This window comes from Sminthopsis crassicaudata, chromosome X (assembly GCF_048593235.1).
Source record: "Sminthopsis crassicaudata isolate SCR6 chromosome X, ASM4859323v1, whole genome shotgun sequence".
NCBI classification, from domain to species: domain Eukaryota; kingdom Metazoa; phylum Chordata; class Mammalia; order Dasyuromorphia; family Dasyuridae; genus Sminthopsis; species Sminthopsis crassicaudata.
In genome coordinates this window covers 30831531-30847575 of record NC_133623.1, presented here as the reverse complement: position 1 = coordinate 30847575, position 16045 = coordinate 30831531, and the positions used below count along the sequence as shown (strand labels likewise).

At 40.2% G+C, this 16045-nt stretch overlaps 1 protein-coding gene across 1 annotated transcript in view; it reads left to right on the top strand.

Annotated features, from left to right (window-relative positions):
- LOC141549004 (circadian locomoter output cycles protein kaput-like) overlaps nucleotides 1-16045 on the top strand; it is a 72621-nt gene that overhangs the window by 14948 nt on the left and 41628 nt on the right. The window contains exons 5-6 of the mRNA XM_074278368.1: nucleotides 1506-1626; nucleotides 3414-3524. Of these exons, the coding sequence (XP_074134469.1) occupies nucleotides 1506-1626; nucleotides 3414-3524 (232 nt within the window). The remainder of the gene's footprint in view (nucleotides 1-1505; nucleotides 1627-3413; nucleotides 3525-16045) is intronic.

Sequence of the window (16045 nt, the reverse complement as noted above, 5' to 3'; positions counted from 1 at the left end):
ATAGACTTAGCTCTTCTCAGTAATACAATGTTCTAAGACAATTCCAAAAGGCTCATGATGGAAAATGCTATCCACATCCAGAGAACGAAACTATGGAATATGAATGTAGACTGCTCACTTTTTTGTTTTATTCTTTTCTTTCTCATGATTTCCCCTCTTTGTTCTGATTTTTCTTTCACAAAACGACTAATGTGTAAATATCTTTGATATAATTGTGTGTATATATGTATACACACACACACATATACACATACCTATATACCTATATCAGATTGCTTGTTGTCTTGAGAGGGGGAAATTTGGAACTTAAAATCTTATGAAAATGAGTGCTGAAAACTATCTTTACATGTAATTGGAAAAAATAAAATTTTATTAAGCGGGAAACAAGGAATCTTTTTGGTAGAGCCTATTCAGGCTTTTTCTTTATAACTCTAGCACTTAGTATAGTACCTGGTACATAGTAAGTGCTTAATAAGGCTTTGTTGATTCATTGATTGGTTGTTAATGTGCCTGCCAATTTACTTGCTGAGAAGTGAACCCAGTGCTTTGGTTAGACACAAACAAATTAGTGAAACCAGGAAATTAATTGAGAAACAATTGTCATAGTCCCTATCCCCTTGAGAATCAATACAATTAGGACAGAGTTAACTGTGATTACTCTTAAATGAAAATGTTACTTCTCATTCAGCTTTAAAAAAATAAAATAATGTATGGGTGGGTATTATTATTTGGTGTAGAATGGCCCCTATACAGAAACTGCCCATTTATGTAACCCATTTGCAAACTGGAATGGCAGTGCTGCCTCAATAAAGTAAAAACAAACAAATAAACAAACAAAAAAACCAACTCCAACAAACTAAATAAAACAAATATTTTCATCGAGGTCAGAAGCACTAATGAAAAGTTATAGCGTTATTCTTAGAACTCAATAAGCTTATATAATTTTTAAATGTTAGTGTTTTTAACCTTCACTACTAATCCAGGTTTTTATTGCCTTCCCCTTCTCTCACCCCCGAACAAACTTTTTCACCGAGTCAGTCTCAACTAGATGATCTAGTCCATAGCTGATTAAGGGACTAGCTGTCCAGTTGAACTGTTTTTGTACAGCTCCAGTGTTCCACTGGTATCCTATTGATGTCAGAAGGCCTCCAGTAAAATGGGTGGGTCTCCCATGGGGAAATTTTCTGAGAGACATAGACAAGAGGCATATGAGATGGAGAGACATGGATGAGTTGCCTCTTTGGGGGGGCATCTCCATAGATGCATTGGGATATTGGTGTAACCATCAAGAATTAATGCTGTTTCATTCAAATGACAAATCATCTCAATTTTGGACTCATTGTTAAAACAAATTAGTTCCAAAGGACACTTTGTACATTACTTTTTTCTGTGTTTAAAAAAAAAATACATTGCCAAGACTTGCATCCTAGTTAATTTACCAAAGTGCTGCCATTTCCTAACTGTGTTGTAATAAAATGTGTACATGACAGAATTTTCTTTTTTAGTCAGACCTGGTGCACCAGAATATATTAACCCTTCTCCCTGAGCAAGAGCACAACGAAGTCTTCAAGGTACTCTCTCCACAGACAATTCTGTCAACCCCCGTATCTACTGATTTTCTGAATGGTAAGTGCTTTGATTTGAAGGGGAAAGTAGCAGTCAGAGAGAAATAAAAAAAAGCAACAAGAGCCAATACCCATAATGAGCTCACGGCACAAACATTGATCAGAATACTGGCATTAGAGCATCAGCTCCTAACACTGTTATGTCAGTTCTAAGGAGTGAGGGGCGGAACCACTCAGAAGTAGTATATGGGAATATTGTGAAAGTTTCTAAGGGATTAATAAAATGCTTTGTGGTTTTAGAGAGGTGCGGAAAATAAGAAACCCAAGACGTAAGGGGAATTGGGGAAGGCCAAGGTGCCACAATATCAAATTTGAAACCAATCTATATCAACCAAAAAGGATTTTGTTTTGAACCCAGAGAGTCACCAGCTAAAACTTCACTTAAAACAAAAGGCAACAAGCTTTTGGGTCCTGAGTGTGTCACTCTGGGAGCTAAGGGATGACGAGGGGGCCCACTGACTGGCCTAAAACATAAGCGGGGAAGTAGGAAAAAGGTTAACGAGAGAGAAAGAAAGAAAACAAGAAGGGATGAGGAGGAACATTAAAGGTTCTCGCTTGTCCCAGATCCTCTCCTCCTTTTGCACTTGGGAGTGTGAGTGGGGCTTCTCAGGAGGGCCCTATCTCCTTGGGGACCTTGCTTGCTGGCCATGGAGGCCCAGTGCCAGGCTCATCATGGGACGTGAAGGTCACTCTTGGGTAGTTGAGAGTAAAATTGCTGCCAGGGAAGCACCAGCTGTTCAATTAATCAATCAACAAGCATTTCTTAAGTGCATACTATATGCCAGGCACTGTTTCTAGGTGCCGGGGAGACAAATACAAAGAGAGAAGAGATTAGGTGGGAGAGATATTGTAAAGGGAGAAATGGGAAGATTTGACGAGCCCTCCATTCTCACAGGAGTCTAGAGCACTAGATTCCCGAAGCTATTCTAAGGTTTTGGGATCAATCACTGGGAATGTGCTGTGGTTAGTTATGATGACTAATTTGATTGCTACAAAGGTGCTGGGATTTCTGAGCTCTAGAATTAATCTAGGGAACTCCCACTGTGGAAACATCTTCTACCTCCACCCATCTGTAACGTAGTAGGGAAGCCCTAAGAAGTTGCCTGAGGCACACATTTGGAGGAAATGTCCTACTCAGGGTCTTATCACTGGAGGTGGATTTTGGACTGGGTTTTCCCGATTCCAAGCCCATGTTGGCTTTTCGTCACTCTGCCATCATCATCCATCTTAGATATTACGGTTTTCATATAAAAAGGTGATGTAATAGAAAGAGCAGTGGTGTGGAAATCAACAAGCCTTTGCTCCCCATTCTGCCACTTCCTCTGAGATCTTAGGAAAGTTATTTCACTTTGTTGGAGCTTACGAATGCATATGAACTAGATGATCTCCAGGTTTTTTCCAGCACTAAATCTTGGTGATTCCATTATATATTGATTTTCCTGTTCTTATCCCCTCCCCACTTACTTCCTCAGTGATTTAGCTAATTAATGCCCCATAAATCTCTTGATGATGAGGTCAGTTAATGATCAGGAAGAATAATCTCTCCCATGTTCACGTGGTGCTTTCCAGTTTACAAAGCCTTTTCCCAACAGCCCAGTGAATCAGTGGAGCAGACAATGCCCCCATTTTATAGACGAGGAGACCGAGAGTACACGCAAACAGCAACAACCACCTAGGCTAGCTCAGAGAGTATGTGCCTATTTTGGAAACAAGCAGATAGGACTTGTCAAGACTGAAAAATAAACTTGTTTTATATATATATGTATGTATGTATTTTTTTTTCAACAGAAAAACAAATTGAGTTTTCCTGCCATTTAGCAAGAAGAAGGTTGAACCCCAATGAGCCTGTGGTTTATGAATTTGTGAAATTTTTTGTGGATTTTAAATACCTTTCTCATGGTAAGTTCCCTTTTTCTAAAGACAATTCATCCCTTCACTGAGTCCTGGCCCTCATGGCTCCTGTGCAGACACAGTTTTGTTTCCCCTTGGGCCTCTTTCCACCCCCTGCTCTCAGAGACCCTCTCAGATTCAATACAAGCTTCTTAGAGTGTGGTTATTACATGTCTCAGCAGGAAATAGGTCAGATCACACCCCCAGCACACAACCAGTACATACCCGATCTCCCATGGTCACCCACATTTCTCCCTCCGTGGCAGCAGTACAGAGAGGCTAGTCCTGCCTTCAAATGCTGGCCAGCATCAGGAAGAAATGCATTGGAGCTAATGGTACACTATCTAGGGAAATGTCTGAATGTCCCTCATGGAATCCCACTGCCCCGTTGCTAGAGTTCTTCCATTCCCCAGGCAGGCCAGGGTGTGCCCTTCCCAACCTTGTTAAGCAGCAAGCCGGGCCTTGGTCCACTGCCCTGGTGGCAGTGTTTACGCCACAGTCTGGTTTCAGAGCACTGGGCAAGCCATCAATGACAGTTAGCTTGCCGCCACTGGTGTCTTGTAAAAACAGTAAATACTTTTCTTGGCCACAAAGAGAAAGGAACCTCTGTCTCCTTCTACTGGCAGTGTACCAAACGAGCCAGTTTTTGTTTTAGGTCTGATTCTACCTCTGGTTATTATAGGGCTTTTAGTGGCAAATTGTTTTGAAATATGGATTTTTCTCGTCAGCCTGTCTTTTCTAGTCTGAGTTCCTCTCAGGAGTTTTCGGCCCACCCTCTGGAAGATGGATTAACCAGTTCAGACCTCTTGCAAATTACCTGTCAAGTGTACTCCGGCTGACTTAGTACTTGGGAAATAACAGTGACTACAAATCACTGGGTTCTGAGTTTAAACTCCATCCTTCTGGATCAGGATAGAGGACTCTTGTGTTAATCATGGCATTTGTCACCGATGGCTGTAAAGGCCGGCCCACTGGTGCCACTGGGGATCATTCGTGCTTGCCGAGGCATCTCACGTGAGCCACAACCATTCATGAGTTATTGGCTCGACCTAATGGTAATGGAACAGCCAAACAGTCTTCAACTGGAGCTCGGTCGGATTAACTCTTCTTAGTCATGTCCCCATCTATCTGCATTTCCGTTAATATCACATTTGCTTTTACTCCGAATCTGTAGACTTTTAGGACCAAAGTGGGACATATGCAAGTTTCATCCCTATTGATGATCCCTTCTCTTCCTCCCTAGTCAGGGTTCTTCTGGGCCTTCCCTTCTTTCAGCTAGCCCAATCTCTCAGACTCCTCCTGTTCACTGAGATGCAGGGATTGCCAACAGTTTAAAGTGTGACCCTTTGCAGTAGGATCTGGATTCCAAAAGGGATAAAGGCCTTTAGCTAAAGCTTAGAATTTGCATGGAAATTTAGAATTAGTTGGCGTATTAAAAAGGAGTATTAGATTAGTCTGTTGCTTTTACACACTTTTACTATAAGCATACTAACCACTAACAAAAAGTACGCTACCAGATATACGTACAGCAAAGGGGAAAAATCCTACTTCGGCTCCCTAGCCTTCAATGAAGAAAAACTGAAAGAATCAATTGGGAAGGAAACAAGAGGCCCTTGTTCAGAATACCTGCCAGGCAGCTACCAAATGCTGCCACCTTTTATCCAAGTATCCTTTCTTCTTCTCCTTAAAAAATGTTATCTTCACATGTAATCTGCTTTTTTTTGAACAAGCAATCTGCTTTTGCTGATGTTATTTTGCTTCCTCTTATGTGTATCTGTCTTTATATCCTTGTATTTTTCATATTTCTGTGTAGTAAGCCAGTAAGTGTCTGAGGAGCTCTGTAACTCCAGGCCTGGGACTAGCTGCCCTCCATGAACTTAGATGAGAAAAATATCTTGACAATTGTATTTGGTTATAATTAGCTTCCTTTGGAATCCTATGTATTGTATTATTGCAATTTAAAGATCTGATTCTTAGAAGGGTTCCCCAGAACAACAAACGTGAACAACTCCTTTTCTAATTCTATATCTATATATATGTCATCACAAACTAGTCTACTATTCTGTAGTTGTTAGATAAGTTATTTCTAATTTTTTGATCTTAGAAAAAGTAGTTATGTGAATTTATCTATAGCTAAGCCCTTCTTCCTCTTTCCTCATGATGTTTTGGGGGATAAGAATGTTAGCAGTGGAGTCATTGTAAGTTCTGTACCTGATTCCGTGTTGATTGTCATAAACTCCAACATTTTCAGCCCATTGGCTATTTTCCCATAGTCCCATCAGCACTGGACTATCACCTTTTGAAAAAAAAAATGTGTTGTTTTTTTTTCCATTCTAGTGAATGAAAGTAATATCGTTAGTTGGTCATTTAACATTTGTTCAACTCCTTTTATGTGCCAGGCGCCATCTTAAGAGCTGAGAAGATACAAAGAGAGGTAAAATGATGACAAACAACAAAATAAACACACACAGAAATTCTTTCTCAAAGACTTAATAGTCTAATGGGAGAGACAACATGCAAAAACCTACATACAAACAACGTACACACAGAGGGTAACTTGAGAGTAACTTGAGAGGGAAGGGACTAAGATTAAGAGGGATTAGAAGAGGCTTCTTTTAGAAAATGAGACTTGAAGGGGAAGCAAGGAGGGAGACTATTCCAAGTATGGAGGAGCAGCCAGTGAAAATGCTCAGTTGGGAGATGTAGCTTTCAAGGAGCAACACGGAGACCAGGCTCACTGGATCAGAGAATGTGTAGACTGGGAAGGTACGAAAGGATAGGTTTAGCAAAGACTTTAAGAACCAAAGCTTCTTTAAAGTTTGTGTTGAAGCGCTTCTTTTTCTGTTCCTGTTCCAGTCATTTTGAAGCTGTCATCCTAAATCTCTTATATATCTTGAAATGTCAGCATTCAAACATTTTCTATATTTGGTCATTATTGAAAAGGCTCTTTCTATTGACATCAGTATCTTCTGATTTTTGATTGAGGTATATTAAAATGAAGACTTTTTAGGGATTAATCATCACCTATTAGATCTATTAATTTGGGGGAGGTTGACCCTGTTAGATGTTCTAGGTATACAACTGTGTCAACTGTAAATCTAGATCATTTATGTTGATTCCCAATATTTATTCCTTTTTTGGTGCCTCCTGGCTAAAAAATACCTAAAACTGTGTTTAGGAGTGAAGAGAGCAGACATTCCTATTAACACCTGATTTTAATGGAAATATTTTTAGTGTTTCTCCATCAGATTGAATATCACTTAATTTTTACCTAAATTTTCTTTGCAATCTTCCCCTTTCTCAACTGGTCCGTTGACAAGTGGAGAAACTTCCTCCTTGGGGTCCTCCTCTCTTTATTAATGTCTCCTTTAGTGAGACCACCATTTTGGAAATGACTCCAGGGATGCTTCCCCTTATGCCAGCTCTCTAGAATCCTCATTTTCTTCAACTGTTTCATTGCCATCCTAAGAAACATCCAACCTGGGGTCCTTTTTTTCTCATCAATGATTCACAGGATACAAGTCCTGCTTTACCTCATTAACAACCCTTCTACCTCTGGAGTCATCCTTCTTATCCTCTAATGCAAAATGGCTCTCTGAGAAACCTCTATCTTGGACTTCTCCTCTCCTTCCCTAAAGCTACCATTTTGGAAAGGATCCTGGCCATGTTTCTCCTCATTTATAAGTTGACTTTATCCTGTGGTCTCTGGAATCTCTCTTCTCCTTGACTGCCAACTACCCAACTATAAAAATCCTTGCCCCAGGGTCCTCTACTTGCCATTGATGATGCCTCCTTTGAAGCTGCCATTTTAGGAAGGACCAAAGCCTTAAAAATCTCCTGAAGTTATCAATACATTGAGAATTCTCATATTTTTTCATCTTGCCAATTTTGCAGAGAATGAGGGGAAATCTCAGGGTCATTTTGATTTGTTTTTCTCCCATTATTAATGATTTGGAGAAATGCCCCATCTATAGTTGTTAATTTGTATTTTTCTTTTGGGAATTGTTCATGTTCTTTGACCACTTATCTATTGGTGAATGATTTTTGGTCTTAGATATTTTCCCTAATTTTCTTTATCTCTAAGATGCCAAACTCTGATCTGGGAAATGTGATTCAAAGATTTTTCCCATTTAATTGTTTTCCTTCCTATCCTAGATATGATACTTTTGTTTGTGTAAAAGTTTTCCAAGTTCATCTAATCAAAATATTTTATTTTCATAATTGCCTTTATCATTTTTTTTTGCTTGAGAATACATTTTCTACCCAGAGCTGTGGAAGGTATAGGATTTACTTCTTTCTATTTTTAATGGTATAATGTTTAATTTTCACATTATGTATTTATTTTGAATTTTGTTGTGGAGTATTCATGCTTCTATTTGAAACTCCAGTGCTTAGCACAGTGCCTGTACATAGTAAGCACTTAATAAATGCTTTTTCTTCTTCCTTTTTTCCTTCTTTTTCTCTCTTCCTTTCCCTTGTTTTCTCTCTTCCTCCTCTCTCTCATCTCATCTCCCCCCACCTTTTCCCTTCCTTCTTCCCTCCCTCCCTCATGATTTCTCATCATATTATGGAAAGGTCATCTCTTACTCATTATATGCAGTAGTTGGCATTGGGTTACCATTCTGAATGTCAAGGGTACACCACAGTAACTAGAAAACTTGCAGCTGTCCCTTTCTTACCACCAAGCTCCTTCCTTAGATCTATTCCACGGGGTCCACAAATCCATAATGCTAAAGTTAATAAATGGATTCTTGTGCAAGTCACGTGTCCTTCCAGAAACGTACTCCTTCCAAGAGCTGATATTATAAAACAAACCCTAACCATAAGGAAATAACAGGAATTCATTCAAATCACAAAGGCTTAAACTCGGAAAGGGACACAAAAGTCACTTTTCCTGTCCAGGTAGGTAGGACAGGCTTCGCTTCTGCAAGGTTCTTAATAAATAGTCATCCTGGGGGCAGCTAGGTGGCGCAGTGGATAGAGCAGCAGCCCCAAATTCAGGAGGACCCGAGTTCAAATCTGCTCTCAGACATTTAACACTTCCTAGCTGTATGACCCTGGGCAAGTCACTTAACCCCAGCCTCAGGGAAAAAAATATTCATCCAGTTCCTACTTGAAGATCTGCAGTGATGGGAAACTTACTAATTCCTGCCTCATCCTTGGGATAGCTCTACTTGTTAGGAATATTTTCTGTGAGCCCAAATCTGCCTAACACACTGCTCTTAATTTTGCCTCCTGAGGACAAACAGAGCCAACTACTCTCTTTCAAGTGACTATTCTTTAAATTCGTGAGGATAGGTATCATGATTTTCATTCTTGCTCCTGTTTCTTCAAGTTCTTCTCATATGACATGGTTTCCCAATTCTTTACTTTCCTGGTTGTTCACATTAGGATCTTGTCCAGCTTGTCAGGGCCCTTCCTAAAGTGTGGTATCCTGTATGGTTTGACAGAGGCAGAGTACAGGGGTACTATCTTATCCTTTACTTTGTACAAATGGCTTTGTACAAATAGTCCCCCCCTCCCGTGTTTGGGATGTGCCCTTTCCTTCCCATTAGGTGTCCTCCAAAACCCAGGTTCAAATGCCATTTGAGGTGTTTCCTGATGTCTCTTCTCTATATTTTTTTGGGGAGAATAATCTAGGTTGTCACTTGCCCAAAGTCAAACAACTGGTAAGGTCTAGAGTCTGAGATGGAATTTGAACTCAGGTTCTCCCCACTCCAGGGTCATTGCTCTAACCACTGCACCACCTGGTTATCCCCTTCCTTTTGTGGAAGAGCAAACTGAGGTGAAATGAATTTCCTGCTGTTACATGACTAGCAAGTGACAGAGTCAAGAAAATCTGTCTTCTGCCTCCCCTTCTGGATATAATCATAAAGTTAAAAAAAAAGATCAATTTTTTAATAACATAAGTACTGAGCATCTTTTGCAAAGCAAAGAGAAATTAAATGTAGGGTTTTTCCCTTTCAGCCATTTACAATCTGGTTGCAATGATAAAAATATCTACTTATGAAAAGTTAAATATGTGGGCACATAGAAATTCCTGAATCATGTTACTCAGATGCCAAGTAAATTGTGGTGCCAGGATTGCACACATGCCACTTAGCCGTAGATTGGCGAAGGTGATCAATCTAGCTAGCGTGTGCTCCGTGGATCTGCAATTCCATTTCCAAATTTGCCTGTGATCTTTGGAAAATCTCAGGCTAGGTCCTTCAGCTTCTTCATTCATAGATAATAGAATAACGCCACCTGTCTCCCTCTCCCATCTCATACGGGTATTTTAAAAAGATGACTCATCTTCCTCTATTCAGACTTATTATTAGCAATAGCAGTAATAGTGACGATAATAGCAGCTCTCATTTCTATAGGACATTTCAGTTTACATTGGAGCTTCCATCCCAGCAGATCCTGAGAGGTAAAGATGAATTGGTCCCATGGACAAAACGCCCACCTGTACTCTTCAGGGGTAAAGGAAGAGAATTCTCACACTTTGGAAGTTTTTTTTTCTTCTCATTGGAAATGCTACAGTTGCCTTGCCCTAACGTACTTGGACAATCCCCCGTAGGATACCAAGTGTCAGAAAGCACTTAGCTTAGACACTGCTGAAGAGACAGCATCAGTCTCGAAGGACCAATGGTCCGAGTCCTTTTTTAAAACTACCCCGAGTATAATCCAACTGACTGTCCTTTCAGTCTATCTTTGATTCATTTTCCAAACTAAGTTCACTCCTAACACTCATCTCAAAGCTCTTCCCATCTCTTTTGATTTGCTCCTGTTGGAGCAGGACAGGGGGGAGTTGGGTCGGGCAAGAAAAAAGGCCATTTACTTGACCAGTTGAGTGTTCGGCTCCTTTTGTTGTTTTCAGCCTGGGCAGCCCCCCACTGACTATAGCATGATTACGATGACTATTAGAGTTCTTGTGAAACCTTTCCTCCTCCTCTTAATGCTGTTCCCTCTGCCTTAAGTAGCTTCTCCTCCTTTCCCTCCCTGCGTCTTCACCCCAACCTTCTGAACCGTTCCCAGATCTCACCTCATCCACAAAGTTATCTTCTTTGGCTAGTCTCTGTCAGTTTCTCCCTTTTCTTAACTCTCTCTCTTATTATAGTCAAGAAAGCCCAGTATAGAATTTAACTTTTCAAATTTGTTCATAATAAGCAGAGAGGACACCAAAGAAATGAAAAACACAGTCCTAGGAGCTGTCTTCCAGACTCGTTTGGCAAAACATTAGATAATTAAGCAACTAGAGAAAATTACAAAGCAGTCTCTAAACCAGGGGATGGTAGCAAATGAGAAGTGGTGAATAATGTAGGAAAAAGAACTCTGAATTGGAATCAAGCCCCACGTGATACATTTAAAATATGTATATGGCAGAAATAGATGTATCTATACTATATACATTATTATATGATATATTTATGTACATGTTATTTACATATAAATTAATAAATTTCATGAAATTTATTAACTTATTAAATTAAATATAAATCATATATATATAAATGCATATCATATACAATCACATATATGCACACAACTCCCATAGGTACTTATTTTTACAAGGAAGAGCCCACTTTGAGCCAAAAGTTTTACTGCTCTCTGATATTACTTTCCTTGTACATAGTCTCTCTCTTGTTCTTTTGGTTCTTCAGTTTTCAGCACATGATCCTTCATTATATGTCTTCCAGTATTTCTCTGTACTCTTCATATTTGCCACCTCTTATGGCCCAGTGATAGCTCATTCCATTTATGTACCACAGCTTACTTAGCTATCTACTAGTCACTGAGCACATAATTTGTGTTGTGATGACTGCTTTTGTACTGAAGGATGCTTTCTTTCTTCCCATCATTAACTTCCTTAGGATATAAACCCAGAAATGGGAAGGCTGGGCCATAGTACATAAGCGCCTTTGTTACTTTCTAAAGCAGTTGCAACAATTCGTTGTTAAAATACTTGGGAGTTATATAACCCAAACAAATCACTTCATCTCTTTGTGCCTCAGTTTCTTCATCTGGGAAATGGTGCCAGTGATACTTGCACTGCTGAATTCATAAGATTGTTGTGGAGAAAAGGCTTAGGAAACCCCAAGTCACTCTATCAATGCTAGTTTTTATTATGACTGCAAAATATGCGTGGTTCCTCCACTGACAGACGTCCCAACCATAGATGGTCTCTCTGAGTTGGCTAGAAAAAGACCATGCTCTCTGGTCAACCTGGTACCAAGTCTCTCTGACCTGAGCCAGTTTGGTTCCAGCCAGTGATGACATCACTAGGTCATACCTAAGACTGTCACTTGGGGAGTTCCTTCCCAAGATGCTCGCTGTAATGACCGATTTTTAGAACCCGTCTTTGACAGAAAGAAGCAGAAGGAAGCACTCTTTTTATGATATGATGAACCAATTGCCCAAGGGAATGATGATAAGCAGGATCAGAACAGAATGCCTTCTCAAGAGAGGTAAATTCTGAATTAATTCCTGTGGGATAGGGTTTAATGATGAGGATGTAAAAGTGGTGACTGCTAGTCAGGGAGGAAACTGCATGAAATTGCTTCTTTTCTGGCCTTTCTTTCCATACTTGCTTCCTCTACTCCCTCATTACCTGCTCAGCCTCCCGCAATCACCTTTGCTACCCCAACTTCTCTAGAAATAGCTTTTGCAGCAACTATGTAATTTGCTTTAATTGTCAGATTCAATTCCCATTCCTCGGTTCTAATTTTCTTTTACCTTTCTGTAACACTGTTAGCTGTCTTATTCTTCTCAATGATCTTACCTCTTTTAGCACCTGGGATATTGAATTGGGAACAATGGAGCTGGAAAGTACCTTAGTGTTCCTCTAAACCAGGGGTTCTCAAACTACGGCCCGCCGGCCAGATGTGGCCCGCTGAGGACGTTTATCCGTCCTCACTGGGTTATGGCAAATGGGCTGAGGGGCGCACACAGAGTTCCTCTAGTCCGGCCCTCCAACAGTCTGGGGGACAGTGAACTGGCCCCCTATTTAAAAAGTTTAAGGACCACTGTGGGTCTTTCACTTTCTTTGTGCCCTGGCCCCCTTTTGCAGTCCAGAAAAGTCTGTTGCCTCATTTTCCAAATCATGCTTTTAAATGCATAAAATATAATACATAGGAAACCAATTATATTTAAGACAGTAAGTAGAATGTATTAAAAACCAATTCATGGATTCCAGATTAAGAACCTTAGATCTAGACTAATTTCCTCATTGGAAAAGGAAGAAACTAAAATCCTCGGAGAGGTAAAGTGACTTGTCCAAAGTCACACAGCTACTGAGGGGTAGAGCCAAGGCTCATGGAACCTCAATAAGCTTTCATCTAGTTGAAGGTCTGAGAACTTGAACTCATTGAAGACACTCAGATGTGACCTGAATGTTTCCTTATCTTCAAATAATTGAGAGCAAGAGTACCAACTTACACGTATATTGCACCTTGAAGTTTGTTGTTGTTCAGTCATTTGAGCTGACTTTTGGCAATGCCATTTGGGTTTTTTTTGGCAAAGATACCAGAGTGGTTTGCCCTTGCTTTCTCCAGCTTATTTTACAGATGAGGCAAACAGGGTTAATGACTTGCTCACAATCACACAGCAGTAAGTGGCTGAGGCTAGATTTGAACTCATGAAGATGAATCTTCTTAATTTATCCACTGTGGTACCACCTAAACATGAACAGGGTACTTGACATACATTTTTTTTTTCATTTGAGCTCATTGGGAAGACAATGAAAGCAGGGCAGGAATATCATAAAAATCAAATAAATTCCAAGTTGGAAGAACCCTCCCTTAAGGCTAACTGGGATAACCTGGGCATGCACAAGGTTCCCTTCTACAATATAGTCAACAAATGGCCTCTGCCCTGGGACCTCCAGTGAATTATTTCTGCTTGTGGTTTTAGAAGTTATTCTTGAGCACATCTCATCTCCTCTTGGGCCAACTTCCCACACAATATTTAAGATGTCGGATCCTGAGATTTACCATAGTCCTCAAATCTGATTCTTACGGTCTTTCCACTATGTCATTCTGCCACCCACTGCTCTCTGGTTTCTCCCCTTTACTTAACCGATCTGCAGGGGTACACTAGCAGCCGTTCAACAACAACTACCTGTCCAGAGAAGTTGGACATTTAATTTGCATGATCCCCATTTCCTTATCGCTTTCTTAAGTCTAGATAATAAACCAAGCGATAGATAAGCTCTGACTTGTGATATTTATTGAAATCCGAGCTGTTAATGCTCACCCAGCTCACCCAGCTCTTCTGGCTAATTTAACAATTAGTTCTCCCGAATCACTATTAGCCTACTGCAGTATACTGCTGCCTATGGGATGCTTCCCCCTCCTCAGTCTCCTTTCCTGGTTAATAGTCCTTCTCTGATCCCCTTAATGGAAATAGGCCACAAAGCTTCACCTGTCTTTTTTTCGGTGTCTGTTCCTTTTCTTGCTTATGGCCTTTGTTCTTGTGCTTTGTTGTCACTCTTAAGCTTATAATTTCCCTAATCTCTTACGGGTATTTATGTATGTAAGCACATTTGATGTGTCCTATCCCAGATGTCTCTTCTTACCTCCAGTCCCATATTTCCAGCTTCCTGTTAGACATCCCTACCTAGATGTCCCACTGGCCTGTCACACCACCTCCCAGATTGAACTCATTGTCTCTCCCTCAACAGAGGTCTCCCTTCCCAATTTTCTATTTCCATCAATGGTACCACCATCCTCAAAACATGGGAGTCATCTTTGAATTTTCTTTACCTTTATCCTCACATCCAATTAGTTGGGAAGGCCTTTACTTCCAGGTTGAAGAAGATCCTCTCCTCTTTGCTTATGCTGGCATCCCCTTGTTTCAGATCCTCCATCCACATGGCTGTGACCCTCATTGCTTCTTACTCACACTTTTTTAATAGTCTGCTTCTAACAGGCTCTCCCGACTCTACTCTCACCCTTCTCCAATCCATCCTTCCTATTGCTGCCAAAATAATCTTCTTCAGCTATGCCTCCATCTTTTAAAAAGTCTTAAACTCGTTGTATGCCATTTTAGAGCTGTAGGGTCTCATTCACTGTGATTTTTCACTGTCAAATAGAACTAGAAAGAGTAACCACTTAGATTGCTCCAAGTCTAGATCTTCCAAATGATGCAGGGGCCTAGCACTTATAGGATGAAATGCAAACTTCTTTAACCCAGCATTCAAGGTCCACAGTCTAGTTCCTGCTTGCTTCTCCAGCCTCATCTCAGGTGGTCTCCATTCCAGGCAAATAGAATTTTTAGGTGTTCTTCCACCTACTTCTGGATATGAATAGCTAGGCCCTGGTTTCTGGAACATCCATATTTTATCTGCTTCCTGGCCTCCCTCTCTTTCACAACTATGCTCTGGTGACATGTCTTTCATGAAACCTTCCCTGATTGTTTTCCATAGCTTAAAATGAACTCATGCTTTTTCTCTTTCTTTCTCATTGTCTCTCTCTGTGTCTTTTCCCCTCTCTTTGTCTCTTTCTTTCTCTGTCTCTGTCTCTGTCTTTCTCTCTGTCTCTTTTCCTCTCTGTCACTCTCTTTTTTTTCTTTGTCTCTCTCATTGTCTTTTTTCTCTCTGTCTCTGTCCTTGTCTTTTTCTCTCTCTCTGTCTCTTTCTCACCGTCGTCATCATCTCTGTCTTTTTCTGTCTGTCTTTTCTATCTCTGTATTTTTCTCTCTGTTTTATTTTTATCTCTGACTCTTTGTCTTTGTCTCTCTCTTTTTCTCTCTGCCACTGTCTCTGTCTCTGTCTTTTTCTGTCTGTCTTTTTTTTCTGTTTCTTTTTCTCTGTCTCTGTATTTTCTTTTATCTCTCTGCCTCTCTCTGTCTTTGTCTCTCTTTCTCTTTTTTCTCTGTTGCTATCACTGTCTCTCTTTTCTCTTTCTCTGTCTTTTTGTCTCTGTCCCTGTCTTTTTTTCTCTCTGCCACTGTCTCTGTCTTTTTCTGTCTTTTTTTTCTGTTTCTTTTTCTCTGTCTCTGTCTTTTCTTCTATCTCTCGGCCTCTCTCTGTCTTTGTCTCTCTTTCTCTGTCTTTTTTCTCTGTTGCTGTCACTGTCTCTGTCTTTTCTGTCTCTGTCTTTTCTCTGTCTTTTTTCTCTGTTGCTGTCTCTGTCTCTGTCTTTTTCTGTCTGTCTTTTTTTCCTGTTTCTTTTTCTCTGTCTCTGTCTTTTCTTCTATCTCTCTGCCTCTCTCTGTCTTTGTCTCTCTTTCTCTGTCTTTTTTCTCTGTTGCTGTCTCTGTCTCTGTCTTTTTCTGTCTGTCTTTTTTTCCTGTTTCTTTTTCTCTGTCTCTGTCTTTTCTTCTATCTCTCTGCCTCTCTCTGTCTTTGTCTCTCTTTCTCTGTCTTTTTTTTCTGTTGCTGTCACTGTCTCTGTCTTTTCTCTGTCTGTCTTTTTGTCTCTGTCTCTGTCTTTTTTTCTCTCTGTCTTTGTCTCTCTTTTTCTCTCTGCTGCTCTCTGTCTTTTTCTGTCTCTGTCTTTTTTTTTCTGGCTCTGTCTTTTTTTCTGTCTCTATGTCTTTTTTCTCTC